This window comes from Parasteatoda tepidariorum, chromosome 3 (genome assembly GCF_982258835.1).
Source record: "Parasteatoda tepidariorum strain Cologne lab strain chromosome 3, Ptep-v5.0, whole genome shotgun sequence".
NCBI classification, from domain to species: domain Eukaryota; kingdom Metazoa; phylum Arthropoda; class Arachnida; order Araneae; family Theridiidae; genus Parasteatoda; species Parasteatoda tepidariorum.
The window spans coordinates 38850121-38877127 of NC_141757.1; the positions used below are offsets into that span (position 1 = coordinate 38850121).

The 27007-nt window shown below is 30.5% G+C and overlaps 1 protein-coding gene across 1 annotated transcript in view; it reads left to right on the forward strand.

Annotated features, from left to right (window-relative positions):
• The window catches only part of LOC107436350 (glypican-6), a 168220-nt gene that overhangs the window by 120249 nt on the left and 20964 nt on the right, over positions 1 to 27007 (forward strand). The window contains exons 3-4 of the mRNA XM_043049176.3: positions 15052 to 15254; positions 23134 to 23322. Coding sequence (XP_042905110.1) covers positions 15052 to 15254; positions 23134 to 23322 — 392 coding nt within the window. The remainder of the gene's footprint in view (positions 1 to 15051; positions 15255 to 23133; positions 23323 to 27007) is intronic.

Here is a 27007-nt window from a genome sequence, read left to right on the forward strand (position 1 = left end):
AATAGGGAAAGTGGATCTCAAAGAAAAGTTCGTTAAATAGAAAATTTACTTCGCTATTTGGAAGTTATTTAACGAAGAAATTTCCAAAATGTTCTTGGTTCCTCTAAAAAATTCGCAAAATGGAAGTTCGTTAAATAGAAGTCCGACTGTATAACAAATCTAAAGTTTTCATTATAAGAAGAATAACGAACATCTTATATTCATTCATATTTCTTATATTTTACAATTTATTTTCTTCTACTGAATTTCTAAAGCATCAAAAAATAACAAATCTGGTTTATATTTACTTATCAATTATATTTTCGCCCAATAACGTTTTTACCTTAACAGATCAAGTATTTTTTTTTCTTAATACATAGAAAAAGTATCCCTTTTTTTTCCTTTTTTCCACATTTTTCCGGAGGATTTTCTTTTATCCATTCTTTTGAGTTATTCTTTCCCAAACTATTTATGTTCGATTTTAATGTGATCAAAAATATTTTCCAACGTCATGTCATACTGAAATTCTTTTAAAGTTGCTTTTCAGAATTTCTTTTCGATACATTTTTTTAAAAAAAAACTACTCCCTTTGTTGGATACTCGTTAAATAAATAGAAGAAGAAAGAAAAAAATAAACAGTTTTTTCATATTCGTCTTTATTTTATTCTTTAGTAAACAGTGTTCTACAATGTCAAAGTCAAATAAATCCCAGGAAAAAATGCATTTACTGTTATAATAGCGAATGCTTTATAAAGCTTTCTGCTGTTTATCTTAAGTTACGTGATATCTGGAACAATGCAAAGCATGTAATGGAACACCATAGAATTTAAAAAGGAAGGTAATGGGATGCATTTTTTTTCCAAAGGGGTTAGGGAAACAATTTTCGATTAAAATTTTATTTATTTTGCCTTTTATTTAATGGTTCCTTGAAGATTCTGTCGATGTATATGAAATAAAGTTTTTTGTGAATAATATGGTTTTTTTTTATGACTGTTGTGAGCTTGTGACAGTTAACTCGTGACTGTTTGACGAGTCTTGTAAAATCATTAACTAGAGCCCTTTATGCCTATTATGAAAATAGCAAAATAAAGAAGGGTTGCAATTTTAAGAGAATTATAAGTATTTGTAATCTAATTTTTTATAAATTTAAAAGCTGCTCCAATGATATATTGTTTGGGCTCATAAAAATATGCCAAAATTGAGATTTATTCATTGATAATTCTCATTTAGTAGGAAAAATCTTGCCAAATTGGCAATTTTTTAATAATTTAAAATATGTTAGCTATTTCTCTGTTTTAAATGCCAAAAGTCTGAACAAGATATTGTACATTGTTTAAAATTAAAATTTTACCTCAATTGTTTTTTCCTTATTTTCCTTGGGAAAAGAGCTCCAAAAGCTGAAAATCTAATACAGATTATTTGTTTTTATTCTTATTTTTTTACGTAGTGTCACGATAATTTTTTTAATGAGTATTATGTTCTTTGTATACAATTTTTAATGTATCTATATAGAACGTGCAGATTCCCCCCCCCCTTTTGTAGCGTTTCCCAGTTTGAAAATTTAGTTTAGAGTATGGGGAAATCAACTTTAATTGGATTACGCTAAGTGACGTCATCGTACATTTGCCAATTCAAAAGCCAATCGGGTTCGACTCACACGTGTGACATCGCTTATAGGTATCCAATTAAATCTGATTTAAATCACACGGTTAGGCATAATCACTTCTTCTTGAGTTGTAAGTATCCAATTGCCCTCTCTATGAAAAAAAATGTACAGTACTCAATTGATTAAGATGTTTCTTTATAAAGGTATAAATAAATAAAGCATGAATGAAATAAAACCATTGCCAGAACATTGGTAATTTGTATTGCAATATTTAGCTCCACATTTATCTACTAAATAACTTGTTCTTTAATTGAAAACTTTATTGTCATCAATAGATAAGAAGAAAGATTAATATTATTGCTCTCAAAGTAAGTAAGCCATCAGCGATATCTATTTTCAGCACACTTATTATCACTTGAATCCTATTAAAGGAAAAATAATGATTCAAGGTAAGAAAGGAGGAAAATACCTTTCCTTTATTTTGAACCGAGTCTTTCCAATCTTAAAATAAATTGCAAAATACTCTTCCCAGCTGATAGAAAAGTCGTTACAGCTCCATTAAAAAATAAAATATCTAATTGAAAACAAATATAATCCGCCTCGTTCACCATATTCTTTTTCTGCTTCATTTTTTAGCCGAGATTGGAAAAGAAGATTTGCTATTCTTCTGAACCTTTTACCCCATTTCGTGGTTAACAGGATAATCTGAGCTATGTCTTCAGAATTTCAATTACGATTTTCCTCCCACGTCCAGCGATTGAATTCTTTTTTCTTCCTCCCTTGGTCCCCCATCTCCCTCACCAGGTGATCGATGTTACTTCAAGTGGTAATCAGTATTTCGTCATTGCTTCTTGAAGATATAATTCCAGTCATTCACACTGCACAGTGGTGTGAGTCAGATTAAACAGGGAATTCTCTACATATAATGGCCGAAGAGGGATAGTTGATGAAGACCCCAGATCTCTGTGACTCAGTCAACCGAATAACTGTTCAGAATTTGATACGTGTAAAGGATTTATATTGATTCTCTTGGAAGCCATTGACACTTCTCTAGAGAAAATACAGATCAAATTTACCAGTAACCAGAGTGTCGTTAGATAGTGGCTTTAATATCCTGTGACTTAATTTAAAGGGCACGATCTGTAAATATTGCATGCTTGCGTGAATGCATCTGTGATGTTGTTCATCTCACATTTTCTCTCTCTCTACCTTTATTTATAATTATTTTGTAAACTTTTACCATCACCTTTAGCTTTATTTTTAATTGAATGCCTGCAAGTGACGTCATTGTGGGTAAATCGTGGTATTTGACGATTCAGGAGCCAATCAGGTTCAACACATACGCGGACATCGTTTCAAATAAAAATAAATAAATCACATGGTTAGGCATGATCACTTCTTCTTCTCGAGTTGCATGTATACAGTTCCGTTTCGAACTTATGGGTAATTCATATTTTTTTTTCTCTATACGAGCTATAAGCTGATCTTCGCGAAGTTAGCACATTCTTTCCAGTTCAAGCTAGGAGCCTTAGTTCAGCTACTGATAATATGAATAAATATCGAATGCCTTTTTTGAGAGTATTTCAATTATCGTGTTTCAAATTGACCTTGTATCAACATGTTGTTGCTGACTGGATTTTACAATAGACTTAAAATTTCTAACATAATCTTATTAAATAAAACTAGTTCATAATCTTATTTAAGAAAACTAACTAAACAGCGCATTTTGAATGTTTTAGATTTCTTTTTTAATTGCTTTATGCATAAATTACTATATACATTATGTATTATACCTGTATTATGTATAAATTATTAGTATTACACATATAGCATACATAAATTATACATAGTATTAATACATAAAGCAAAGCAAACATGCTTTTGGAGCCAGCTCCAAACTGTTCTGATTATGCCGTTCGGAAACAATATAATAGGTTTTCATTTTAAGTAAAGAGTGGAGACATTATTTCCTTGTCTTTTTTTGAGAAACACGTGATTTTGTGTAGAATTTAAATAATTTAAAAATAAACTTTTTATTTTAATACAAAAAGTTTTCTACAGCACACTGACAATAATTTTGTCCCTATTTCATCGAAATAAAAATTCATATAAAATATAATTTATTTTAGAAACTGAGATTGTGCATTTAAAATAGAACGATCAAACCGCATTCAAATCAGCAAGAACGTTCGCTAAGATAGTAAAAGTCGTGAATTGTATTTTATTATCCTTTAAGATTTTAACTTTTTTATTATAGTTTAATTTTATGAAATAAATATTTAAAATATTGACAAAGGAATTATTATTAAATAAAGAGTAATGACGTCACGCGAAAATTATGAATAAATTCTGTCGAAAATTCTACCATTAAACGATTAACAATCTATTACTGTAAACGATAAACTTCTAAAAAGCTGGAGAAATTTGGAGCGGGCTCCTTCAAAAGGCTTCTCTGTACCGTGAAATAGGCTCATAAAGAATTAATTTTCTTTAATTCAATAAATTAATTACTCAAGAAACAATTTTCTTTAATTTTATTTCAACTGGGGCTGCAGGTGAATTTTATGAATGATATATTAATGAATTTCCATTAAATGAAATTCATTAGTTTTACAATATAATGTATATTTTTTTAATTTCTTATGAATCTTACAATAAATTAAGCATTATAAGTCTTACGAAAGTTATACACTCTAGTAGAAAGGTATTTAAAAACAAATCAATTCTGTTTGCCCATTATGTTTCTTCATTAACTATAAATACATAATTAAATTATAAATTAATTAATAACTATAACAATAATTATAATCATAATAATTATAATTGTAATCATAATAATTATAATAATAATTATAATCATAATAATTATAATTATAATCATAATAATTATAATCATAATAATAATAATTATAATTATAAATTAATTATTAGGGTATGTTTTTTAAGGTCAAATACTAGATATTAGTATACCTGAATCACTTGTGTACTTTTCACACAGTAATGCCATTTATGTTTTAACCTATAACTGTTAATCTGTTTCGATGTATTTGCTTTTATATATAATTTCATGACGTCTATTTCCTATAGAATATCTGTAATTCGTTGCCCAAATATTCTAAGTGTACTTTTCACACAGTAATGTCATTTATGTTTTAACCTATAACTGTTAATCTGTTTCGATGTATTTGCTTTTATATATAATTTCATGACGTCTATTTCCAGTAGAATATCTGTAATTCGTTGCCCAAATATTCTAACCACAACTATTATGCGTTTCAGATCATCTGTTCAAAATTGAACCACAAACATGTCATTTTATTCTGTTAATATCCATTGAACCGTCATTAATTGCATCATCGATGCACTCTTAACTGACAGATGGTTTTCGTAATTGATAACACACCACTGTAGCTCAAAATCGTTGCCAAATCCAACATCAGAATTGCACCGGCGGGGCCAGAATCATTTACTAGGGTTCCTCTCTTTATTTGTATTCTCGGAGACAAAAGATCGCCAACAAATAATAGAAATAAAAACAGGGCGAAATCGTCACCACGCCTTTTGGGACCATTGGCGGTGCTGGCGAAACAAAAACTAAAATGATGATTAATGCTGTGGCACTATCTGTGATATCGGATGCTGTATCTCTTTTCTAGCTGCTATTCTTTGGTGAATAGAAGTAAAAGACGTCCCATGTGTGTTGTTTCCAGCTGTACAAGATTACAGAAAAGGGCTGTGGTTGGAATGATACGATACGGAATGAAAGATGGAATACTCCAATGAAAGATGATGATTCTGGCTGATTTTTGCTTCATCTAGAATCTCGCTGTTTTTCCCTTTTTAAAAGCTTTTCCCTGACAGATATTTATTGTGGGGATTTTTTTTATGATTGAAACGGCTTGTCTGATTCCTTTTAGCAGCTTCTGTTCGTGGGAGTTAATTGAATTTAAATGATGTATAACGTAAAACGAGTAATATATTGTATATTTTGTATTGTTGGCTTTTGAATTATTATTTTACGTCTGTTGGTGTATTTGAATTCCATGTTTAACTTGTAATGTTATTTTATTTTTTCCTCACTGTTAGACTATGGACATCTAGAGTTCATTTAGATGTAAAAGAATTATGTTTTAATTTTTAAAAATTATATTATACTGCTTTAATACGTAAAATTTAAAATTAAATAGGTGTGATAAAATTCTGATAAAATTGCCGTAGGTAATGACATTTCTGGTGGGGAAAAAAAACATAATTTTTGCAATATAAATCAAGATATACGGTATTTAAACCATTAATTCGGTAATTTTCCGTTCCCATGGTTATAGTTTACCGGAAATTCTGGTTTTGAAAATTATAGTTCTTATTACTATCTACACTTTTAGTAAAAAATACAAAACTGAAAAGTAAACCTAACAGAACAAATGGTTTTTATGACTTGTTTTTAGGCATCATGATTAAATTACCAAATTTTGCCTATACTTATCAAAGAAAATTGTGTGAAATACCAAATGTGTTAAAAATGATAGATCACATAGTTTCTGCCTTTAAAACGTCACCAGCAACATTTTTTGTTCGTTGAAACATGTAAAATGGTCGTTTTTCACTTCGATTCTTTTAGTTCGAAAAATTGTTTTTAAAAAATTAGATTAGTGAGCAAGAAGCGCATTAAGAGATATTTATTCAAGTATGGATGCATAGAATTTCGAAGACAAGTGCAAATGCAAACCAAGATTTAGATCATTTGAAGATTGTAGAGAAGATGGTTACTAAACATCAAACGCTCACAAGGGAAAATCTTCAAGGAAAAAAAATTACGGTTAAAAAAAAAAAGATTTAAGAAACTTTTTAGTGACACACTTCAATGAAATATGTGGTTAGAAATTATTAACAATTTACTTCATATTTGAGTAGAAATTTGTAAGTTCATATTATATCCACCGAATATTAGTTTAACTAACTTTAAAATTGCCTCAACGTAATCTAAAATAGATATTATTTTTATACTGATTTCTAACATTCGGTCCACAGCCTAATTATTTGGTAACATTTGCATTTAAAACAGTAGAACTTCCTGATAAAAGATGAAATCGTCTACATGCATATATATTTCTTTTATGTGGCACTATAAACTCGGTTACTTTTTATCTTTTGGCAACATAGTTATTATTCATTTTGTTTGGTTGTCAAAGTAATAATTTAAGTAGTTAATTAGTTATACTTTAATTATTTATTTAGATTCATTTTGTTAGGTAATCTACCATAATAATTAACTAGTGTTGAATTGTTAGTTATACGTTAAGTATTTATTTAAAATAATTTTGTATTTTTATGGAAATAAAAACTTAGTTACGGAAGTATTTATATTTATATTTATTTTTGATCTTTTGTACAATGGCTGTATAAATTTTTATCATAAACGGTGCTATAGTGCTGCATACTGTCATACCAATTATTGGTATGACAGTATGTGGAGATTGCCGTTTTCAAACAATAGTCTATATACAATAGTCTCAGTGGATAGAGCGTTCGCCTTCCAATGAGGTGAACCGGGTTCGAATCCCAGCGATAGCCAGTCGATGCGAATTCCGCAGCCGGCTCTCAACGACCACAGTTCTGACGTAAAATATCCTCAGTGGTAGACAGATCATGGTTAGAGTCCCTTTGCGGTCAGACTAACCATGGAAAGTTTTCCTCTCCATGTAATGCAAATGCGGGTTAGTTCCCTAAAAAATTCCTCCACGAAGGCGAAATTTCCCCCAATACTTGATTCTGGAGTTCCCTTATCTTCTAGATCGGGTTCAAAATTACAAGACTATGGAGTTGAACACAAGACTATGGAGTTGAACAGTGGTAGTCGTTAACTCAAAATTGGGTCGACTGTTCAACGACTGTTATAAATTATAAAATAAAATTGCCTTTATACGATACTCAAGCAACGATACTTTTGCACCACGCAATGGAGCATTGTGATGAGTTTTCTATCTTATTTTACGACAGAGATGAGAACAATTTTGATACTTTACTGCCAATTATACTAAAATGTTCCGAACTCATTCTTACGGTGGTTTGCGTGATTTAATAACTGCCGGGCAGATTTTAAAATATTGCTAAAATTCAAAACATAGAGAACTTTAACAACATCCTGAACATCTCTTGAAAGTAGTTGAAATTGAAATCTAAATAATTACGCGCATACAGAACCCCTAGCAACAGCTAAGCTAGATGGTAAAAAAATTAGGTTATTACATTGTTTTAAACTAATTAAGATGTTAAGATTAGAGGAAGAGTTGAAGAATTAGAATATTTAAATGCAAGTGTGCTCTGCATTGCTTGGTTTTTATTGACGTTTATATGTTGTATAAAATAATTTTGAAAAGTGACCAAGCTGGTGCAAAAGCGGCTGGTACTGATATATTACTGATTAAGTCATTAAAATGAAAATATGAATAAAACATTACCAAAAATGAAATCAAAATCGAAATAAGCAGGAAGGAAAGGAAAGCATATAGATATTTTGATCTTAAAAATAATAACTACGTGGTGAAACTGTTATTTGTAATTACCACAACACTTTAATACATAAAAATAGATTAGGCTTAGATAACGGCAGAATGTGCATGAAATATTAAATGACACTTTGATAATTATAATTCTATTCGAATATCACGACATCATCCCATGTTGAATATTCCTAGCTTTTCTTTCCAATTGAAGTAGTTTTAGATTACTAATGAACTCATTTTTAGTTTTATTTGACGTTACGGTTTATTTGAAAAAAAAATATCTAAAAGCAATTCGTATTTACTGTCAAATAATGGAAATCAAAATATTTACTACATTTCAAATGTTTATTTTATTATTAAAATATTAATTTTTTTTTCCAAAACATATCTTATACCTAAAATGGAGGCTACCAAGCAAAATCAAAAGCGTTAATGGATTTTTATTTGAAGTTCTAAGAATTCTTATTAAAATGTTTTCAGTTCAGTTCTGTGTTCTACGGAAAATGCTTCCCATTGCTTACTTCTGAATAAGTAAGCTTTTAGATTCTTAAATAAATAAAAATGCTTCTTATATTTGCATTCCATGCAGATCTATATCGCTTGTTTACGTACTTAGATAACTGAATAAATAAGATAGTAATATCATTCTTCACTTAAATTCAGTAATTGAATGAAAGAGAGTCTTTCTTTACTTAAATACTTCCTCTAATGCATGTCTATCGCACATCTAAAAGATCTTATTACGCCATTTTCTTCACAGCAGACGATCCCCTACGCCGAGCTCTTAACTTGAAACCAAATGAAAAGAATCCATCTAAAATCTAATTTTAGGAGCCAGCTAATTACTTGTAAATTTACGCCTCTTCCCGTCCTTTTAACTCCTTTGGCGTCCATTTTTAATTCAATCATAATCTTCCTTCCTGACGACTATGCAAACAGCTATCCCCTCATGTACTTTATCATCAGGGAAAAGTTACAGAAAAGCCTCCGGGATAAAAGCTGGTTACATATTCTTATTGAATGGAACATTTTAATTTTCATCAGTTGCTGATGGGTTTAATTCGGTTATTTCATTGCCTTTCAAAAATAATTTTGTTCCAGGATAGTCGTTTGCTTCTTTTTGAGTCTTTTTATCTTTTTCAAAGAATTATCGTCTGTTCTCTTTTGTATTTATTTCTTTAATAAAAGTCTCAATTTAAAGTCGTGTCCGTGAAGAAAATTATTAATTAGCTCTTTGTTTTAATTTTTTAACGAAACATTTTGTAGGATTTTTAATTTGTCTATTAAAAATTTGCTGTTTGATGTATTATATTATTTATTTTGACTTATTTTTCTATTGTAATTTTCGAAATTAAATGAAAACCAAAAAAATAAATAAATAAATAAAAGTAAAAAATACGTGAAATGGGAGAAACTGAAGAAAAAAAACTATAGCAATGGGCTCAAAGAACATAAAATCTAATATATATAATTCTCTTACGTGGCTCCCAAATTTTGGCTGTATTTCTTTTCCACCGGTGGCAACGTTTGCTTTGTTTTGTTTGCGCTACTATTTCTCACGGCGACAAAAAAAAATTCTCATTACAACTCCCCGAATGGCAACGCTAGAAAATCGACCAATGATTGCCGCTAAAAATGTCACATGTCAAATCTACCTGAGGTGGCTCAACATATAGCGCTTTTGGAAACTGAAATATCCAGAGAGCTTCAGCTGCGGCAATCTCATACTATTAAGCTAGGCAGAAGTGAGTAGTCTTTGTCGATAGATCTCTATTTTAGTATTTTGTCGAAAGCGCTTTTTTTCACGAATTTATATATTACGAATTTATTTGACGATTTTTGATTTATATCACGAATTATACTATAGCACATTTCTAATAGGTTTAACGAACGATATACATGTCATTTATTTGAATTCAAATTTATTTTAATGACTTAGTATTTACTAAAAAGATGTAATTTTTTTAAAAAAAAAAAGTTTTTGTATGGATTTGAATGATTGTTTTGAATTCTTAAGAGTTTTGTGCATTTGCAATGTACCTAAGTAAGTAGCGAGCGGAGCGAGCTTGGTTTGCGAAGCATACCATATAAGATTGCGTAGCAATTTTCGGGGGTTGGCGAGCGTTAGCGAGCAGGGGGCGCAGCCCACTAGTAAAATAAAATGTCTTGATTAATTAATCAAAAATAAAAAGAAACAAATAAACTAATTTTTCAAAACTACACTTTGAAATTATAAGTATTAAATAAAAATTACTTATAAAATAACGAATTTAATTGAATGAATCCATTATTAATCTATTATTTTATTTATATAGTTCATTATTGTAGAAGATAAAACTACTGTTTGGCAATCACGAGATAAGTTCTCGAAAAATATCTACATCAGGCTTCACTGTAAATAAATATTAATACATTTTACTACTCGTACTTTCTTAATTTTATATTAACTCACTTTCCATTAAATCATTAACTTATTTAATATTCAATTTAACTGAAATCTAAAGTATTTGTAATATTTATTTTGCATATTTATACAAGCAGTCGAAATGAATTAAAACAACAATCATATTGACTCGACATTCTCCATTCTGTGTGCAGTGACGTCACAACGAAAATATCCTAATATAGATCTCTTCATCAGTCTTGCGACAGAGTTATTGTTACATCCAAACACTGCCAAGCACTTTATTAGACAGGGTTTTATTTTTACAGCCTCCATCTATTTGGCGTTGACATATTTTTCCGAAAAGTGCTATTATTTCCGCCCATTTAATGCAAACCTCCCCATCACTCAATGCAATTGACGTAGCTCAGTAATTAAATTAATGTATCGATAAGTTGCATTGATTTTATGCTTCTTGTTTACTTATAAACTTGGCTGCGTTGTTTATTTTTGAATAGAAGGGAAAGTAAACCCATCGAGAAGTTTTATCACGCATGTGGTTTACCCTAAATAGTCTTATTGATTTTGCCGATCATTATATTGCATATGGATTTATAGAATTAAGAAAATGCAGACTGTTGCGGTTTTAATTAATCAATTTATCTCGTTAAATCATATGTATTTTGTAAGGTTTTAGGTTTGTTTATTTAACAAACGAATAAGTTTAAATGGAACATAATATTTTCCTTTGAACTGAAATGGAATTATGAATCCAAGTATAAACATTTCTGAGACATTTCTGTGTTCTTTTTAGTGTAGCAAAGACGTTATTAATATAATTTTATTTATTTTTGTTGTTTTTGCAAATATTCTTATTTATTCTTCGAATGTCTTTTATGCTATTCCTTTAACAACTAAATCTTTTTCTTAATTTATTATTCAAAACTAAATACCTTCTCACACTTTAATATTCACATCCTGTCTTTTAATCTATTTTTAATTCAAGTATGCATTAATTAACATTTTAACGTTTTCCCTTTTACTAACTTGTGAGAAGCATCTTATTCCCTAAGACGAAACAAATTACGGATTTATTTTCCAAGATTTTTACGTAATTTTTATCCGAGAGCACTTCGTGTGTGTCACTTGAATATTTATTCTCTGGTTATGATGGTTAAATAAAATTAATTTGATCTTTTGAAATCCTGTACCTGTTACTCCTGTTCCCTCGAATATATATATATATATATATATATATATATATATATATATATATATATATATATATATATATATATATATATATATATATATATATATATATATATATATATTCATTTATTTGTCATCATCATGCTGATTATCTCCAAATAAATAAATTTAATTACGAAATCTCTGGCTTCGTTAATGGTTTTCGTTTGGTTTCGCAATTTTAAAAGAAAACTAATAAAAAGAAATCCTTACCTTTTTTATTGCAATATCGAAACCCCTTTTTAAATTTTTGAGGAACGTATGAACTCTGCGTATTACATTCTGATACTTCAGACCTAACATATCCGATTGAACCCTATAGCCTACTCGATAGAATCCTACATATAATCCGATTCTGCTCTTTATTAGCTATATCAGTGTATTACCTGGAAGAAGAATACAAAACCACAACTGAAAATAATGACTAGATGAGATGTGTAATATTTCTATTAACGTGAATGTCCCAAAATCAAGAGAATATCGACATTCACCAAAGAATGTCAACAATCACATGGTCGCTTTGGTGAATGACCGAAATATTTGTTATATCCGATTTGATATTATTTTATTTTTTGATATTATATTTCCTCGATATTTTAATATCTGCTGAGAATAGATTAGGAGAAACATCAGTGGTCGAATGAAACGCATGCTGGGCAGTGGCACTTGACTTTTAAAAAACGTTGGTGTAGGGCATACCGGACAAAAGTATACCGGACAATAGCACTGAACTTTAAAAAACATTGATGCATCTTGAAAAAACATTGAACATACCGGGCAAATGCATGCAAAGGAAGTGGCACTTAACTAAACCAAGTATATATTTCGGACAATTACCAAAGCAACTATGTGATTGTCAGCATTTACCGGTGAAAGTCAACAACCTACAATTTCGATCATTTATAGTTACAGTTCCATGAAATATGTACAGACTTTGAAAAACATTGCTAGAAATATAGTAAAATTTTTTCCGAAATAGATTGATTAAATCTGTACATTAGATTTAGATTTTTAGAATATTTTTATTTATTTTGCTAAATAAAATTCGTACCTTACATCTTATTTAAGTTTTTCATAGTTAACTGTTGTGTTGTTTTCTATATTCTAACTTCACTTTTCCTTAAATCACCATCTCACCTCGGCATTAAGGATAATTGACCACTTGTTGGTTTAATTTCAAACAATATAATTTTTTTTTGTATTTTTGTTCTCAATATTCCATTATTTTTGTTCAAAATATGTTGCGTACAGGTATGAGAATTTATAATATGCGAAAACTTTTTTATGCAAATTTTTTTTTGTTGATGTTTATGGGATTTGTGGTGCTAATTTTTTAAAACTTAATTACCATAATTATTGTACCAATATAAATTTAAAATATAAAATCTTGGCGGTTTTAGTTTTTGTATAACATTTGAATTTGTTTACATAAATATTTATTATTATTTATTTCTAGTTTTAATGTCACTTAAGAGAAGATTTCGAACGTTAAAAGTTAATAATCATTTTAAACTTAACATTTTCTACTAGCTGAAGATTTTTCTCAAATTAAGATTAATTCATAAATTAGCGATGTAGTAATTTGTCAGAATTAAGTTCAATTAGCGACGCTTAAGTTTTAAAACTAGAATTACAATTATCGCCTAAATGGATTTTTGAGACGATTTCTAAAAGTGAATGAATGTGCTATTAGATTCATAACTAATCAAAGTAGGATTAGTTTTAATCTCTTTGTAACAAACGTATGTACTTAAAACTTGATTGTTAACATTAATTAACTTCGAAAATTGTATAATTGATGCTGGAATTTGTGATAAATACAACGCAATGAATCATTAGTATAGAGTACTGTAGATTTCGGATTATCATAATTTTAGTTCGTTCATTAGTTCAACATTAGCCTTAAGTTTTAATTAATTTTAGTATTAAAATTAATCAATTGAAAAATGAATTAATAAATATAAAAATAATCTGTTTCGAGCAATTTACGTTTAGTTTTAGCTTTTTATGAAGCTTAGTTTGTTGATTCTTATTTATTTATTATTTTTATTATATGTCTATGAAAAGGCGATGTATATTATATATTTTCACGTTCAACTTTCTTCGTTACTTTGAAAGTCCACAAGTTTTCAAAGCACACTTGTCTTCTTAAATTTAGATTTCTTGAAATTAAGTCAGCGTTTAAAATTAAAATAATGCTGATTTTTGAATTTAAGCTTAGAATTCGGCGATCGACTGTACCAGGGTTCTTCTTTGTTCATGACCAGTCGCATGAAATTAATAAATAAGCTGACAATATGCGATGCAACAATTGGTCAGCTTAGAGAAAGGCAATGTAATAATTGTTTTTTTCTTACCAGCTTGATGTTTAATGTAAAAGATCAGCTTAAATTGATAAACTTAAAAGATAGTGTCCTTAACTGGTTTTACCTTATGACTATATTACGTTATTAAAGATGGAATGACTGACATTTTATGACAAAATGGCTGAAGAGAACTGTCATTTCATGAACAAATTATTTTGAAGAAATATGACATTTAATGTACAGATCTCGTTAAAAAAAGCATTGTAATTTATGACCAGAACAAGTTAAAGAAGGATAAGAACATAATTAAAAGTAAGAAGAGAAAAAGAAGTTATAGTGTTATGATGCTAGAGAAAGGAATCACTCAATTTTTTCATCTCCTAAAATAGCAGAATACTTCTTTATAGCAATCGAAAAGTACAGCCTTTAGTTAACTGATAGCTTTACTATTCACCACTAACTATTCTTCTGAGTAGAATAAACTAATATTGGAAACCGATGTTTGACCTACTGTTTTCAACTAATTGGTAAAAATGGTAAAAAAAAGTTTTCCTGCATAATAAATTATTTGAGCCGATACGATTGCACTAAAATTACCTTATTACTTCCATTTACATTTTTCTTTCTTATTTGCTTCGTAATTTAACACGTTCACGCCGGGGTGACCCACCGGTGGGTCACGCTAGATTGTCTCATCTTTGCAGCGCACCGGACTAAAAACTGGTAATAATAAATTTCATTTTTTAGTTTTTTTCCGGGAATAATAAAAATCCATAACTACCAATTGTTTTTAACGGATGCAATTTTTATATTGAATTGCTTCTTCGCCGTGATAAATTTCCGCACAGTGAATTGTTATTGTTGAGAATAGATTAACTCCTCCCGAATATTATCTAATATTGAAATAGTTCTTCTACCAGTATTTTCACTTTTCCCGGCGTGAACGTGTTAAAATAATAGATAAATTATCTACTTATCTAAGTTATATAATTTAACTTATCTCATGTTTTCTTTCTTTTTCAGAATATTTTAAAGAATTGCTAAAAACTTCTAAAAAGGACTTTCATGAGATGTTTCTTCGAACGTATGGCATGCTGTACGATAGGAACTCCTACATCTTCAGGGAAATGTTCGATGACCTGGAAAAATACTATCAAACAGGAGGGGTCGATTTGACAGCAGCATTGGAAAATTTCTTTGATCGTCTCTATAGGAAAATGTTCCAGGTAATTTTCATTTTTTTTTCTTCTTCCTTCCAGACCGCAAAATTCCGACTGAATTCGTCTCTGCTAACAAACGATTGCGCATTTCCGTATTATTGAAACCAGTCTACTTTATTGTTTTTTAATTATTATTATTATAACATGTCAATGTAACTGTGACAAAAGGATTTGAAGAAATAACGAATTTAAATGTATTAGATATAATTAAGATACATCATTAAGTCTCTTAAAATTTAGATTTTTTTTTTCAGCGATGACATATCATATTTCTATAAATCAAATTTGATATCGTTTTTTTTCAAGTGCCATATTTGCCTTAATCAAGTGTGTTGTCATTTTTAAATATCTCAGTAGAAATTGGGACTAGTTTTAAAAGTTTAAGAGCTAGACAATTCCTTAAATTTTTTTCTACTCAAAGAACTTACATTTGTATGAGGACCACGTATTTAAAATTGATTTTATTATGGTAGTAAAAATTCCCTTTAGTCGCCTACTCTCTCAATAACGTTAAAGTGCTTCTTCTCTTTTTCTTTTTTCTTTCTTTTTTTTGCTGCAATTCCATAAAACATGTATTTTTACAGAGTGTTACCATAATGGCAGCATTTAATATACATTTCTAGACTCCTTAGGAAAAGTGGAATAAAAAGTCACTAATTATTATTTTAGAAAAAAGAAATGGCAAATATGTTTTCAAATTCAGACGAGTTATTATTGAGGCAAATAAAATCAGAGGAAGGGTTAAAACAATCAAAAATCAGTTTACTTGAAAATGAAGCTTGAAGGTGTTTCCTCTCGAAAGGTGATTGTATTCGACTTTAACTAGGCAAATAAACTGGTTTATTATGGTTATTTTGTTTAATGAGTAAGTAATATATATTAAAAGAAGAATATATATTTAATATCAATAAAAACATCTGTTTCATTCACTCAAATATCCAGATTTTTTTTTTTTTTTTGCATTGAATTTGGTGCAGCAGTCTTTTCGAAGTTGATTGAGTCTTTCAACTTTACATATTATCCAATCCCACCATTAAACTACCATTTCGATTGCGTTATCTAAATTATTTATTCTTTTATCCTACATTTTTAACAGTTCTTAATTTTATATGTTAACATTTTATTTGCACCTTTTTTGCATATAATGTTTTTATTTTATTCGTTTCTAAAATTATTTTAAGCAAATAAAAATTTCAAAATAGTAACATTTTTATGCAAATACACAATAATTTAAAAATAATAAGCGTGTTTTTTCAGTGTAAATTTTTTTATTGCCTCTTTTAATTTATTATGATCCAAAATTCCCACTATTCGCAAATAGCTGACAAATTACTTTTCGTTCTTTATTGAAAAAGAAAAAGGTAAGAAATTCATATAAAAATAAAAGTTCATGGGACTCAAATCATCTTTTTAACAATGGAATTTCTAGTTTTATCAAACCTAGACTGATTTGATAAAGAACTCAATATGATGTAAAACGATTTATTTTCCCCTCTTCTACTTTTCTTCTTTTTTTTAATAATAGTCTTCCTTGAAATATTTTAAGGCTTTCAAGAAACTTCTTTTAGAGCTTCATTTCACTGAAATGAAATTCTTTCATTCCTGTAGCTTCGTTTTGTATAGTGCAATCAAAATATCACATTTTAACTTGCTTTTTTGATGCATTTCTATTCGAAAACTGTAAATCTTATTTCGATTCCAAAGATGAATTTCGTAAACTTGTAAACAAATAAATATTAGTAAACACTTATTTCAATTACTATAACTATTCTGTATTCAATTACAACGAGTATTATGATTGTATCTATTCTTTAATAGTTAAATATTATTGTATAGTTATTTAACTATTACAGAATAGATATAGATACTATTCTTTAATTATTAAATAATTATAAAGTCTTTATTAGTTTAATAGTTTTAAGTAATGCAATACTTTTGCTACCTAAATGAAATTTATCAAAAGTCATGATAATATCGCATTCGACAATTATCGTTATTGATAATACTCGTGCTTACATTTCCGTTATTTATTATTGCCGTTAAAGATTGCGAAATATTGTATTTTATAGTTACCGTTACAGATAAATCTTGAGACAATTTTGTATGCGTGTTTTATAGTTGTTAATATTGATCTCGATATGATTTTTTAAATTAGGATTTCAATTTTTTTTTTCTTGCGTTAATTATAGTAGACCTAGCGTTTTTAAATATCGTCATAGCAATATTTTAAAATTATCTATAGCTATATTTTATCTATAGCAATATTATTATCTATACAGGGTTCCCACGGTCCTTGAGAGTCCTTGAAAGTCCTTGAATTTTTTTGTGCTAAATTTAGGTCCTTGAAAGTGCTTGAAAAACGTCTTATGTCCTTGAAAAACTTGATAGGTCCTTGAATTTGTCCAATACTGCCAGCTGACTTTTTATAAAACACCCGCGGATCTTTCTCGTTCTTTCTGTTTTGTTCCCGAGCTCTCTCACGTGGTTTTTAACGCCACCGTTTCTAACCGGGCCTAGCGTCTTGGTGTCTGCCAAGCGCGCGGACCACAGCAGACAATCAATGCGTTCGGGGCGAGACTCCACTTCACACTCCATCTTCTGTCGCATATGCTTAGATCTTCTTTTTTCTTATCGAAACTGGAATACTCTCGAATTTTGTAACAATATGTACCTTGTAGTTTTCAATAAATTTGCCGTTTTACCATCCGCACTTGTCCTTACGTTTGCGTCATTTCAAAACTTTATTGTAAAGCGTATTCGCAAAGGCACGGCTTCGTATTTGTGTTATGTAGTTTAGACTAGTTATGCCTGGGAAGTGCTATTTTAATCCCCAATGGATGGATAATCAAGCTTATAAAGAATGGATTTTATCGATGCCCGAAAAGAAGTTCAGAGCCAAGTGCCGATTATGCATGAAGGAGATCGATATCGCAAAAATGGAAGAATCTGCTCTGAAATCACACATGAAAGAAAGGTAAAACAAAAAAGCAGTCTCATGCCCTGAGTTCTCTTTTTCCAAAGACATCAACATCTAATTCATCTGGTATAAATACTCCTTCAACATCGTGTGCCCCATGTGAAACAGAAACTTTAGTGCCCGAGGTAACATTGTCTTCTTATCTAGTCAAAAGGAATGTGCTTGATGCTGAAATTCTCTGGAATCTGAAGTGCATCACTAGTAATTATTCATGTAACTCCTGTGAAGGGATTAGTAAATTGTTCTCCAAAATGTTTGCTGATAGCTGTATAGCGAGCAAATTTTTTTGTAGTGCCACAAGGTGAGCCTATTTGGGCTCCTTTGGATCGGCACTATACTTCAAAAGGATTCTTATAAATGAGCTGAAGAATGTTGATTGCTACACTGTACTCTTTGATGAGACGTTAAATCAGTCTCTACAATCTAAGCAGATGGACATTATGGTAAGGAATTGATAATAAAGTTTGCACTAAGTATCTTACCTCCCAATTTATGGATCATGGAACTGCAGAAAATATTTTGTCCTCTTTTTACAAATGCATGGATGATGGTTAAAAGCTCTCTAAAATACTTCAATTATCCAAGGATGGACCCTATGTCAATTGGAAATTCTATTAGAAGCTTCAGTGAGAATTGAAAGAGAAATATTCCCACCAGGTCATATTCATTGGCAGTTGTGGATTACACATAATGAATAATGCTTTTAAACATGGTGAAAATGGGATATGTTCCTTCTAATTTTTATTTTCAGAGAGAATTGTTGCTGCATAACATTTAGAGAAGGTTGTGTAAATTATGGATGAATAATTTCAGAAACGATGTTTAATAGAGGAGAGGAGGGGGTTATGGAATAGTCATGGAATATGGAATACCTAAGATTTAGCTCTGTCTTTCATGCAGCCTTCACATGGAAATACACAGGATTAAAGGATTTCACCATTAACATCTCATTACCATTAGTTATAGATTGTGCTGAAAATGATTTTGTGAATTAATATGTAAAACCAGTAGGGTTGTTTTTAAAAAAATATAAATTTTAGTCCATAATACATATACTCTCTTCTCTCTATATAGGCAAAGCATTTAGGTATTATATTTGAAATTAATTATTGCCACAACAGGCATTGTTGCTTCTAGTAAAATAGAAGAGAATAATTTTTAAAATTGGTCTTAGATTAAGGTCCTTGAAAATTTTGTTGAGGTCCTTGAAAAGTCCTGGAAAGTCCTTGAATTTCAATCTCATCATAGAGTGGGAACCCTGCTATAGCATTTATTTAAAATTATGTATAGCCTATATATATACCGCCCAATTTAATTTTTCAAATGATTTTTTTAATAATTATTTTTTCTCCTTACTTTAATTTTTTTTTACAAAAAATGATTTAAAAGATCAATTGAAGATTAAATTTTTAGCAAAAATATAATTAAAAAAAATTTTTTTTCCACAGTAATAGAGCTTTAATACGAGGACGTTTTACCATTGGTTTCCCCCCTCCTAAAATACGCAAAATAATTTTTTTTAACATCAAAACTAGATTAAACTGCTTAATTCGTGCCTGTGTAGTAGTTAATTAAGAAACAATTACCTTATGAGTTATATTTATCTTAACTGAAGGCTTACTATTCAATTGTTAAGACATAACTTACAGTAATTCTATATTATAATTCTGAACATAACCTAATTAAAAAAAATCGTTTTTCAAAAACATAAAAATGTGATAATATAATTATTAAATTACTTTGCATTTATATAATTTAATTAATAATTATTGATTTGAACGTTAATAAACATTTTCTTAATCGTTAATGGGTTTGTCTAAAAAATAAAAATTTCGCATTATTTCTCCATATGAAATAAGTATTTCTTTCTAACTCCCTTTATGTAATTTTTGGATAAGATAAATCGTATTTGCTTTGATCTAAGTATCTGAATGGGTTTATTTGTTTTACTTATTGAAGCGAAAGAGATATTATTTGTTTCCTTTTACTTAATGTGTACCACTTTTCTTTTCCTTTTTCGCCCCATTATTTTGTTTATTTGTTATTATAAAATATAAGTGGAGCAATAATTGTACTTATCGTACTAAAAAGTTTCAAACCTGGACACAGCTCGAAATCCTTGTTTACAAAAATAAAAGCAGAAATGGACATAGCATTTGATTCTATTATTCAAGCTTCTTTTATAATAACTGTTCTTTAGAATAAACTAATGTATCCAAATGAAGTCGTGATTTTATACGATTTTATTTTATTATATCGTCCATTTTCATAAATCACTTGGTTTATTTTATTAAATTAGTCTACTTTTTATTTTTATTTAAGAAAGACTTCGAAATCAACAGTTATATTTGCAAGGTTGCCATAGGTGCTATAAATTTATAACTGTGGTAGTAAACTTACATTGTTACCTTTACTTGATCGTTTAAACTTCTGAATACGAAGACATCACCTAAAAAGTTGTGACATCGCGTGCTGCTGTGTCCATCGCCTGAAGATCTGTAATTTGTCTAGCTACCCTCACCTCTAAGTACGGGACCTTGCTCGTAATAATTAAGCTTAGTTTTAAAATAAGCAAAGGACATGTGAAGTAGTAAGCACGTAATTCCTTGTTTAGTTGTTAAATTTGAGTTACTAACTTAAAACGTTCATTTTCTACTCTGTCCATTCACGTAAATACGCATTTCGAGCTACGTTCATTTTTGTAAACGCGCGTTTTGAGCTGTGTCCATTTTAACAAGCATTTAAAGCTATATCCATTTTCTTAAACACGCATTTCGAGCTGTGTCTATTTTCTTAAACACGCATTTCCAATTGTGCCCATTTTCTTAAACACTCACCCGAGTTGTGTCCATTTTCCTAAGCAAGCATTTTGAGCTGCGTTTATTTTCTTAAACACTCATTTCGAGTTGTGTCCAGACGTAAGAACTCACCGACTCTAGTTGTGTGTGTTGTTATTCATTTATTTTACAGACAGAAATACTATGAGTTTTAACACAAATCATATTAATTACTTTTCAAATGATTTTCGAATAATAATTATTAAATAAAGGTCACATGCTTGTGACGAAGTGATTTAAAAGTTTTAATATCGCGATATATCGTCAGTAAATATTGATATTTTACGATATATCGCTTTATTTTTCTAGTGTAACTTATTTGGATTAATTTTACATTGGTTAGTATTCCAGTTAGCGAAATTAAATTTATCAACACGCATGATAATATCGTATTCGATTGGTATCTTTCCCGATTATACTCGTTATATTATCATGTTATATAATTAGCGCAATATTATCTTGTTCGTGAGAATTATCAATAACGATGTTATTGTTACCGTTAATTATCAACAATCATTGGAGATATTAATCGCGTGGTTATCGTATTAGATATTTATTATTGTCGGTTATAGTATACTCGATATCTATCAACCGTGGTATACACTATGAAAATGTTTAAACTAAGATGTATAAAAATATCGATACTTGATCATATATCGTCCAGTTGTTATGATGGAACTAAGTTTTCCATCGGAAATAGCAATTTATATCTTCGTCCGCTTATACCCGATATAGCTAAGAAGACAGACTTTTGAATGTTTGAGTGAATACATTTTTGTTTTTAGTTTGTCTAAAGTAAGAACTCCCCTAGCCATTCTTATGGACACGTGGCAGTGACTATGATAACGAGATATAACTATTTCAAGTAGGGGTGTGGGATCACTGTTTAGGAGAGGTTTTGGCTCAGGTCGGAGTGAGAAAGGGAGTCTTTTTCTTTGGTCTATTGTGTTAGCCCTAGAGTGAAGTGAAGCTATAGTTTGTCTAGGCCAGTGTTTCCCAAACTTATGACTTTTGTGTACCCTTTCTAAATTTTTCGTAACGCTGTGTACCACTAATAAAAAGAAGGATGTATTTTTCACTATAAAAAAATTGCATAAAAGTTAAAAATCACAACTGGCTGTCGACACCACTAATTATTAACTGTTAACTCTGCAAAAAATAGCCAATAGAAAAATACGTAATAGTAAATTTTCATGGCAAGCTTTGTTTTTAAATAAAAAAATTTTGAAATTTTCGTTTGTTGCGAAATATTTTGCATAAGAACACGTACCCCAGCTAAACTGTTCCCGTACCCCTGGGGGTACGCGTACCACACTTTGGGAAACACTGGTCTAGGCCAAGAACTCCTACCGCCACAAAGTCTGAGGCCGTCTGGTGCTATGGAAACAAGAATGTCTCATTTTAGGGAGGGTAGCTTCACTCTAGGACTAACACAATAGACCGAAGTAAGAGATTCCCCTTCTCTCTCCCACCCGAGCCGAAACCACTCCAAAACAGTGACCCGGCACCCCTACTTGAAATAGCCATACCTCGTTACCATAGTCACCGCCACAGTTCCAGACGAATGTCTGGGGGAGTTCTTACTTTAGACAAACTATACTCTCCCTGAAATGCGTTATTCTTGTTTCCATAGTAGCACACGGCCTCAGACTTTGTGGCGAGAGGAGTTCTTACCGTAGACAAATTATAGTTACCTTAGAAGTTGACTTTTTAAGTCTTACACAAGGCAATGACATGTCACTTTTTTCAATGTTTTTTTTATCAATGAAATATAACTTCATTCAAATTTTATGAGTATATATTTTAAATATTATTTTATATTACAAATTTATTATATTACAAATATTATTTTAAGCCTATAGTTTCTGTTAAATAACATGAATGTCACTGATTTGAATGGAGACATTTCTTCTGTGCATGAAAGTGCTTTCTCTCATTAAAACAAGTCATGAGTCTGCTCTTTACACAAAAGTGCCTTTTTCGTTATTTATAAATCATTGTGAACAAGCTAATGCGCAGATACTGTGAAGCTGAAACAAAGATAATTTGACATTTATTTCTCTTAATGTAGGTGCTTAACAGTCAGTACACGTTCAATGATATCTACATGACTTGCATAAGTCAACAAATGGAACAGCTCAAACCCTTCGGAGATGTTCCTAAGAAATTAAACGTGGAAGTCAAAAGATCCTTCGTAGCCACGCGGACATTTGTTCAGGCTTTGGTCATTGGAAGAGATGTTGTGAAATTCATACAGGAAGTAAGTTGTCATTATTTTTTGTTATTATTATGAACACTAAAATTTATGTTAATATTATTTTTCTTTCACGGAGTGAAAGAAAAAACGTAATCAAACCTACTTTGTCCCGCCTTGACGTCTAATGTATATATTTTTTTATTTATTTCTAATGCTCACCTGTGTTAACATTTCGTCAATTCAGGCATTTACAGGGCATATTTGTTAGCCATTCTTTCAGGTGCACCATATTAGGTGGGCCAACGTTGCTCCCACAGTAAGAACAGATAGTACAGAATGAAGCAACATTCATGCCTTGCCCGTGATTCGAACCAGAACCTTTCCCTGACCACATCTAAAATATACATAATAAGATAACCAAGTTATGTTGCTTGTCCGTGTCAGAACGGCAGCGAAGCAGGATGAAACTAACAACTATGCTTGAATACATGTAGGAATATCAGAAAGACATTATACAAACAAGGAAAATAGCACTATTAAGATGTAGGCTTTTAAGAATTTTATTTAGTGTATGATACACTGTAAAATATTCAGGATCAATAAAGTACTTTAGGTGTAGCATCAGTAGAATCCATTTTTTACCATAAAATGTAATACCGGAATTTTTTACAGTAATATTTATTTAATTAGAGTGATTCAGTGATTTTAGGGTAATTATTTCTGTAAAAAAACGGTATACCAGATTTTATGTTCCGTAACATATTCCAAATGGTAAGCTTCCATCGATAAAAAGGAGAAATTCTTTTTAATTCTACGAAATAAAATGTTCTAAGATGCAGCTCAATATCTTAGTTTAGAAACGATTTGCAAATCCTTATTTAGAGTTTTCTTCATTTGATCAATCCATCAAAACTCTCCTATCTTTCATAGTTGAACTCAAAGTTGCTTCATAGAACGGCAATCTTTCATTCCGGCATAAATCTAAATCACAGAAAAATCCCATGCTCTTGCAATGGACATGTGATAACCAGTTTGCTTCATACTCTCTGGAGCCTGGATCCTTCTAAACAAGTCATATAAACAAACGTTTGAGCGCTTGGAAAAGTGTGGCAAAGGAATAATTGAAGTAATTTACAGTTTTTACCCCCCTCCCCCTTTGGGTCAGGGTTGACAGCGAGGACATGCTTTCCATGCTTAATTTCGCTTTCGTGTCAACATCAAAAGAAGCCGACTAATATGTTTTTTATATATTTTTTTTCTTCCGTTCCTTTCGCTCATTGAAGTCTTAAATGGCGGTAATACTTAAATATTTCTTGAAAGAGTTATGTTTTTGTGTTAGATTTTTTTCCTTCTTATTTTGGTGTTACTTATTGCGTGAAAGAATGCATTTCCCTTTCTAAAGAGAATGCTTACTTAGTGGAAGAAGGTTCTCCGTGGTAGTTTTGAAAATCAAAATTTAGATTTTTCAGGAAAAATCTTATTTAAATATACAATATTGATTCATTTCCCATTGCTACTAAATCTCTAGTGACAGTCTCTAAGAAGTGTTTTTGCAGTGGAAAAAGTCATTTAAGTGCTTTTGGTCGATGGCAATCCTAGTGAGCATCTATTTTGGCCGTATATTAAGACGCCACTGTGTGTAATAATGCATTTCCTTTTCTAAAGAGAATGCTCATAAAAGAAAGACTTAGTGGAAGAAGGTGGGAAGAGACATTTTAGAAAAATATTTAGATTTTTGAAGGGAAAGGTCTTATTTTAGTTTTGTGTAAATATACAGTATTGATTCCTTTTTTCATGTTATTAAATTTCGTCAATTTCTGCAAGAAGGCTCTAAATGACGGCCGTGGTGTTTTTTTGGAGTGGAAGAAGATTTCAATTGCATTTTGCAATAATCAGTCAATAGCAATAAATCGTAGCATATTCTTAGCCCTTTTATAGTAGCATATATCTTAGCCCTTATGAAGAAGCATATATCGCAGCCCTTTTGGCAGCATATTAAAGCTTCTAGAGGGCGAACAATTTAAATACGAACAGTTTAAATGATTATCAATATTTTATAGATTTGTCAAATTAGAAGCCCGCAAACAATCAATAAACCCTGGGTATTATCAATTTGAAAAGCTGGCTTATCATTATATGGCCCCAAACCCTGAATATCACATCATATGTAATGCAATGAATATTTTACTGTGCATAATGATGCAACATTACAAGATTATTTATCTGACTATTTTTAAGGAAAATAAATACCTTTTTAAGGGTTGATTTTCCCAAAGCAGTGTTTAGAAGATTTTTAAACAAATCTTAGGGAAATTTCTTAAAACCTAAAGCAAGCAAACTCCAACAAATATATGTAGCTGCCGGCACATTTCCAATATCAACCTACCATGCACTGCAAAAAGTGGATGCTCAAACTTGTCGAAACTTTCATAGTTTTAGACGAAAGCGTTCCCTGCTATTTGCTCCAAAGTGACGAAATAATTATCGTCACTTCTTCAAGGAAACGAATTTCGTCAAAATTAAAAATATATGTATATATTTCGTCATTCTATTTTTTTACAAAAAAAAGAGAAAAATTTCGTAACAATTTATATATCTAACTTTTCTAATAATCACTTTATGGTAAGCACCATACAGATGAATCAATGTCACCCAAACGACACAAGAAGGACAAATAAAACAGAGAGATAAATTACAAATATACCAGAAGCGGGATTCGAACTCAGGATCTTTCTAGTTCGAGATCAATTTCTTGACCAAAACAAGTATGTCGGCTTGTTTCATTATTTTATTTTCGATCTTTTAGTCTTCATTCTAATTAAGAATCACCCACAATGCACTGCGATGAGGTTCCGAGTTGAGAAAACATTTTCGTCACTCATTTGAAAGTTCGCGTTTTGTCGCAAATCACGTGATTTCGTGGCGAAATGATTCTCAAAATTGAGGAAATGCAGCTCAAGGATTGCTGAAACGACAAACGTGAGAGTTTCATTTCTGAGCGTGTGGCCAAGCACCTAACCCCGATTTCCAGGCCTCTTACTTTTTAACGACCTACCTACCTTTTTACTGAACGTTTTTTGGGCTTGTGAAAACATACTTGCAATGATTTTTACATTAAAAATAAAATATAAAATAAATACCTCCCATAGAGTTGAAAGCTATGGATTTAAGACATTCTAGTTTTGTTTTCAAAACGCTTTTTTTTTCTCCCTAAGATCTTTATATTAATGAGTACCGAAAAAACTGCATTATGAAATAATATGCATTAAAAAAAAAGGAAGGGAAAAACTATATTTATTGGCATGAAAAGAACAAGTCTATTTCCTGGCACTAATTGAGTCTACCGAAATTTAAGTTTTCTCCTTATTATAACTTCCCAAGTGCTCTCTCTATTCTTCCATTAATCCATATAAACCATAGATTTTGAGAGGAGGAGATCAATTTGCTGGGGCTTAAACTTTCTCTGCAGGGAATGTTGTAGACAAAACCCAACTTCTTGTTCCCATAATTGGGTACTCTTCCTTGGCTGTACACATCCAGTATTATTCTACGTTCACATTACTTAGAAAAGTCAACGTCCTGAACGCATCGCTGTGGGAAATTAAGAAGTTAGAAGCATGTCCCGGTCAGCTCCATTTAGCGTAATTAGATAGAGCGTACTTTAGTTTTTCCCTAGGGGCTTCTTACCCAAGTACCAATCTGACACTGATGAACCACTTAAAAATTTCCCCTCTATGCAACTTGAGAG